General features: G+C 37.7%; 1 protein-coding gene across 1 annotated transcript in view; it reads right to left on the reverse strand.

Moving 5' to 3' along the window:
- LOC135082501 (ubiquitin carboxyl-terminal hydrolase 32) overlaps positions 1–7205 on the reverse strand; it is a 98976-nt gene extending 91771 nt beyond the window's left edge. Inside the window, exons 1-3 of the mRNA XM_063977299.1 lie at positions 7056–7205; positions 6739–6973; positions 6349–6667 (exon numbers count right to left, since the gene is read on the reverse strand). Of these exons, the coding sequence (XP_063833369.1) occupies positions 6349–6667; positions 6739–6973; positions 7056–7113 (612 nt within the window). The 5' untranslated portion in view covers positions 7114–7205. The remainder of the gene's footprint in view (positions 1–6348; positions 6668–6738; positions 6974–7055) is intronic.
- Between the last annotated feature and the right edge of the window lie 92 nt (positions 7206–7297).

The raw sequence follows: 7297 nt of genomic DNA on the forward strand, positions 1-7297 counted from the left end.
TATGTCATGTTCAATACTTATTGTAATATACCTATTTTATTTCGAAATAAATAATTTACGTTACAAAACTTCGTTTTACTTACACATAGTATAAAATAAAAATAGTAATCATTAAAATATTGAAGGTTCCTATACTAGATATCGATATGCAATTACAACCCTAGCAAAGTATCGATAATCGATAAGTTATTACGAACGTCACTAATACTGTCAGAAAATAAGGCATTATGTTGGTAGCTGGGTAAATCCGCGAAACAGTAAAAAACTTTTGTTCCGATCGATAAAAAAAAAACTGTTGTAGTTCTGGTAAATTAAACTTCTGAATAACGATTCATACAAGTTTCCACATAAGGCGCCATGATCCATATTGATTAAATACTTCAAGTTATTTCGATAATCAAGAAAACACGCACTAAACGTCATTACCATCACAGTAAAAATACTGACCTTTGCCGTTGTCTTTTAATTTTTTTTACTTTACCTATACACAGACCAGATTTTGATTATAAATTTAAAATGTACATATTTACCGTGACAAAATAACAAAATTATATTGAAATCGTATTAGCCAATAAAATGGAATCATGAATTGAAATATTGTCACGAGAAATCGTCATAGCCATCGCGGCAGCATCAAAGGTTCTTTAATGTGGCCGCGACGCGACTTATCCCCGCTTGTGTCCGCGCGTCCTACTCTTCAATTCGTTGCTCGTAACAGAACAGAATGCACGTAAAATTTACGCAGCTCCGAGACTTTTTAAACTCCGAAAACGAGAGACACTCGCAGTTTGTCATCGGCTCGCGTCATTCCCATTTTGTGCGATTTGGTAAGTTTCATATATCGATATTTTTCTAATAATTAGCACTTTGTAGCATGTGATTACAATAAAAAAATGGCGATATTGAGGTGTCCCAATAGTGGTGACAATTATTTTTATATAATTTTAAAATCGTTTTCGTCATTACCATTAACATCATTACCATATCATTTAGGCTTATGGTGATGACACTTTGTATATGGTAATGATGACTATGAATGGTTTCCTAAAAGAACAATGGGACAAAACGTCCCCAGAACTGTAGCACTTTAATACCTACCTTATAATATGATAGTACATGATAATACTATAATTTTATTATAATATGACAGCTCAAGTGTGACATGCATGTCTCAGAAAAATGTTATATCTAAAATAAGAATCCATAAGCAACCCTGAAAAAATACATACAAAATCACTTTTGACCGACTTCAATGGGTATCACGACAGCTTGACCCCGGGACAATTCGACTCCTGTGACAACTCGACCCCTGCGACAACTCAAACCCTGCGACAACTTGATTAAATTACTTTTGACCTACTTCAAACGGTATCACGACTGCTTGAGCGTTAAGAAAACTCGACCTGGACACCTCGATCCTTGCGACAAGTCGATCTCTATTACAACTCGACCCCTGTGACAAGTCGAACACTGCGACACGTCAACCCCTGCGACTACTCTGAGCATTTATTCTAGATTCTGTTCAGGCATTGATTGATGGAGCTAAATGGTTTACAATAAGTATCATAGTTGTCATCGGGGTCGAACTGTCGTAGATTCCCTACGACAGTTCGACAACTGGACCCCTGTGACAACTCGACCCCTGCGATAACAAGATTAAATTAATTTTAACCTACTTTAAACGAAGCTCGACCCTACAAAAACTTGACCCGGACAACTCGACCCCTACGACAAGTCCAAAATATTCAACTATGATACTTATTGTAAACCATTTAGCTCCATCAATCAATGCCTGAACTGTATCTACAATAAATGCTCAGAGTAGTCGCAGGGGTTGACGTGTCACAGTGTTCGACTTGTCACAGGGTCACAAGTACAAGTTGTCGGAGGGTTCGAGTGGTCGTAGGGTTAAGCAGTCGTAGGGTCCAGCCACTAGCGGCGTAAGGGGGGGGCGGTCCGCCCCGGGTGCCACTCATCAGGGGGTGACAAAAGTCACGCAGATTAGTACTCACTGGCGCTAGTATAACGAGGATATGCCATGATTGGGGGGGGGGGGGGGGGGTGTTGCGATTAGTATCATATAGCTCATTCGAACTAACACCTTTCATTCATTCAATCGGTAACCCAAAAGAGGGGGTGCACCAGACCATTTTGGGGTGTCTTACCTCCCCACTATATGTATACCCAACTTACTTACATTAAGGACTTATGACGGGGGATGCTGTGCTGTGCTATGCCCCGGGTGCCAACCCATGCTACGCCGCCACTGAAGTTGTCGTGCCCTTTGAAGTTGGTCAAAAGTGATTTTGTATGTATTTTTTCAGGGTTGCTTATGAATTTTTATTTTTGATATAACTTTTCTGAGACATGTCACACTTGAGCTGTCATATAATAAAATTATAGTATTCAATTTAATTTATTCATTTAAAGATAACAATGATCCACATGGTTAGTAAATGGGTGCCTTATACAACTATGTTAGTAATTTACTTATTATAACATACCACTAATTATCCAACCCGTTCGGTAAGAAGTAGCCGAAGGAAATGTCGGATAATAGGAGAGTCGTACCTCTCCGCCACGGTCTTCAGGATACTGTTGGGGCTCGCCCGTATCCTACTGAGCAACGAGGCAGTCTTCTTGCATAGGACAGCAAAGAAGCCGTCAGTATGCGACTGAGCAAACATTTCCGAAGCACTGCAGAAGCGAGGCAAGCCCAACAGCACCCTGAAACCGTTGTTATATTGGACCCGAAGGACGCCAAGCGATTTCTGCGAGTACGTGGTCCATAGGTTTCCCGTGTATAGACTCTGACAGTATGCTTTAAACAGAGTGATCTTGACATGGTCATTACATCGGGCAAACCTGCGAGCCAACATATTACACCTTACTGCCAGCGCCCTTCGTTCCCTCTCGATATCAACATGATCTTTAAGGTCATCAGTAACGTAGTGTCCGAGATATTTAAATTTAGTGACTCTGTTTAACTTTACCCCATTCAGCAAGAGGTCGGGTACCACGTTTGGACATTTACTGGCGGCCTTAAATACCATGTATTCGCTCTTCTTCACATTATACAAATAAGCCATGGCATTTAGCATACGCTTCACACACACCCACCATCTTTCTGAGAGCCCCCATTGTTGGCGCCAGCAGTACCATATAATCAGCGTAGCTTATGTTGTTGATACAAACACCATCTACCCAGCATCCGATACGCATACTGCTAAGGGCAACAATGAGGTCATTTACGTATAGGTTGAAAAGCCTGGGAGACGTCAGCCCACCCTGTCTCACCCCGCACTGCAACCCATACTCCTCAGAAAAAACGTTAGCCCATCTTACGCTGTTAATCTGGTTAGCATACTAATAATGGAATATTTGTGATACTTCTGACGGGACGCCCTGCCTCCTCATCTTATCCCAAAGGATGTCATAAGACACAAGATCGAACGCCTTGGAGAGGTCGAGGAAGCATGCGTAAATGGAAGTCCCCTGATCCGTGTAGTACCTGACAGTGTGCTTAAGACTAAGGATGGCGCTCTCGGTCGACAGTCCAGGCTTAAACCCGAATTGAGCATTATGTGATTTTAAATATTTATCTAGTAGAGAGTCAAGCACACTGTCAAGGACCTTTGCCGTGATTGTAGCTAGAGAGATCGGTCGGGTATTAGCATGGTCTATCATACAAGGTAGGTATTAAAGTGCTACAGTTCTGGGGACGTTTTGTCCCATTGTTCTTTAAGCTTTGTTTTTAAATGAGAAGGTTTTTTATTAGTTTACGAAAAGACGTTTTTTTATTCATTTCTTGTATGTTGACTATTGTGTAAGTCTAAGTAAGAGTACCTAGGCATATTTTTCAATCAAAATCCTCATTGGCGTAAATATATATTTTTTCTGATTCTGAATAATATTAGGAACGTAAAAAAATTTTAACTAATGTCCGTATTGTTCCAAATTCAATAAATTCATTAAAATATTGAATACATTTATTTTTATTTCCAACCCATTCTTTAATAGGTACGTGCTTAGCTAGGAAAATAACATAGATAAAATTGGTGTTTAGCTAAACAATTATATTTAAATTTTAGTTTTTAAGTAATTTTAATTTAATGTATTACTATAAAATATATTTCGTCATCACCATTAACATAAGATCATTACCATTTTAATAAAATCATTACCATTAGGAAAACGTCATTACCATTTTGTGAAAAAATATTTGGACGCTTGTTACTTCTAAAATCACGATTGAATCTAAGGGCCTCACACTGATCTAAAAAGCTTATTGCTTAACCTTTCAGTTTAAGCTAGTTTGCACGCATCCCTGTTAAGTTTTTCAAAAAACGTAAAATAAATCCCGCGGAATAAAATCGGCGGATCTACCCAGCTCCGCCTGTAGTTTGTGCGGTTGGTAAAGATTTGCGGGTCGTTCTCTAAAATGCATATGTGTGCGTGAGCTCAAAAAATATCTATGGAGTGCCGTCTCTTACTCTTTTATGCTCTTTGCTGACTTCGGTAAAATGATGTGACGTGAGGTGCCAATCTGCAGAAAATGGCGGAGGAAATACATGATTTAGCATGAATTATCATGAATAATATTAACTACTTATTTACCTCTCAGTGTCTTCAGGCAACTTAAAAAAGTACATTCTGTGTTTTTATTATTATTTAGGCAGTTAAATACTGCACAGTATTTAGTACACCATTTTCTTTATTTTTTTCCATCATACACAAGAATACGCGTGCGTGAGTCAATGTTCGCTCGTATGTGAGGCCTTGTCGAATAGTACTCTTGTAGGGGGCAATCGTGCGTGTTTTGTTTTCGATGTAAACTCGCGGAGATGAACAGGCCTGGTATTACAAAGAAAAGTAAACAGTATGTTGATATGCACAGTCCATTTCATAAGGTCTGCTTGATAAGTGAGTGATAATGAATAAGGTGACACAGATTAGTGTAACAATGAAGCAATACATAATTATTAGATCAGATTAGTAACTGGGGTAAACACCAAGTCATTTTATGCTTCGTTAATTTGAATTTAACTTATTCTAAGAAAAATGCATAGTTAAGACATTGTTAGATACAAACCTGGAATATATTATTTGACCTCACGCCTCTGTTTGACTAACACATTCACTTAAGCAAATGAATAAGAGGCGTATTTTTGAAACCTACATTCAAATTTTAATTAGCATACAAAATCATACACAATCTACTGGAAGTCCTACTCCTACATAGCATAATAGTGGATAGCTAAAATTTTAAATCATAAACAACATAAACTTAAAAATATTTTTTTCCCTATAATGTTTTTGATATGTATTATCAATGAATAAAGGGAACTACCTAGATATTCCATTAACACTAAGATGCATTTTGAATTCTTTGTGAGTCAAACTTATGAAAATTTATTGCCCATACAGAATTAATAAAGAATTTTCCTTGAATCCAGCGACTGAATATTTGAGTTTTCCTCAAATACCTGGTTTTAACAGAACCAGTTTTTATTTACATTAAAATAAGCTTCCTTTGTTTTAAATTACCACAAATTACGAAATGTACTAACTAAATACCTAAATTAAATTATTTCTGATAAAAAACTGAGGCTGTCAATCAATCATGTGTTTTTTGAAGTACTTTAGTAAAAATATTTATCTTTGGACTAAATTCAAAACTTTTAAATTATCTTAACCTTAATAAGTACATTGATATTATCAATTTGATAAGTACAGATTTACGGTAATATAAACACTTGTTGGATTTCTATAAATGTGTTTGAATGTGTTGCAACGATGAAGAACCACCAGTTTTATTTGAAGTTAGTTAAAAAGAAGCAAAATGAACTCTCAAAATCTTGAGATACATTTACAATTATGTAAGCACAATACTTTAATAGAGATTCAATGTCTTCATACAGCCTAGCATAGACTGAATAGATAAGCTGTGTTTGCAAAAAAATAATAAAATTTATGATCTAAGTTATGGAGATAACAATATACTTTATAAATATAGATTAAATACTATATCCAGTAATTGCTATTGTTTTATGACCAGTTAAATGTTAAATGGTATTTGATAGAATATAAAAAGTATAAGTAGAGTAGAAAATAACTTTAAATTTCTCTTAGCAGAATCATACTGGAATGCTTACACACAAAAATATCTTATTTGCACATGTTGACTGCCTAACAAGGTAATCTGGATGTCATTGCAAAAGTGATCATATTTGCACTCAAATAACCATGCTCTCAAATATTTGCTGACATTATGTTAATAGATAAAACAAGCTCAACAAAAATTTGTTCTAGCTACCTACATGTTTGAACGAAATAAAAGAAACTTACCCTTTCCTCTAGATGTGTCACTCCAGCCAAACTCTGGTAAAATGTGGGTGTCTCCAAATCTTGGATCACATGCCCTCCACCAGATAAGAGCCATCGGGACAGCACTGTTGCGTCCTTGTGTATGAGCAGCCATGATCTGAACTGCTCAAACGTAACCTTCTCGCCAGGACCAAACAGACTGAGCAACACTTCTGCCGATCGCTGGGCCCCTGTCACTGGCAGAGATGTGTTCTCCAAGTGCAGTGATCGCGCAAAATCCCTCTTGTAAATGTACACTCCATTGTCGCCTTGGTTATTCACATACAGCGTCCATAGAAACCTACAATAATGACCATTGTATGAGCTACCCAATGTTTACCAACATGTTTGTGAGTTTGTTAAGGTTCTTACTTAATTTTCTCTTCGAGGTTCCCTTTGGTCAACACTACTATCCCGCACAGCAGCTCCCTGAAGGCGATGCCCCGCTTGGTGCCGCCGCAGGCCTGGTACAGCCACTCAGCGACCTCATACGGCACTCCGTCACACAGCACTTCATGGACGAACGCCTCCAAACTCAAGGACGTGCCGTTAACTCCAGCGCACCTCTTGAACGCCTCGCGAATCCGTCTCAATTCACTATCAGACACTGCAAATAATACGATACAAATAAGCTGTTATTTATCAAGATCCCACAGCGCACTTGCACCAACTTTATATTGAGCACGCACCTCGCTTCACTGCATCTTCATAGGATATAAAAGTAGGTTTTGAGTCTTTTGCACCCATATTCGCGTATACGTAATGATCATAACATTTTTAGAGGCGTAATAAACACAAAGAAACAAAAATTACTACAGCTGACAGCTCACGTCGTATGATCTGTAGCCATATTGAATTAATTGTTTTTTTTTTCTATTTTTTTCGCATTAGAATAATTCCAGTGTGTTTCTAATAAAGCGCGCTCTACACT

Source organism: Ostrinia nubilalis, chromosome 21 (genome assembly GCF_963855985.1).
Source record: "Ostrinia nubilalis chromosome 21, ilOstNubi1.1, whole genome shotgun sequence".
Lineage (NCBI taxonomy): Eukaryota > Metazoa > Arthropoda > Insecta > Lepidoptera > Crambidae > Ostrinia > Ostrinia nubilalis.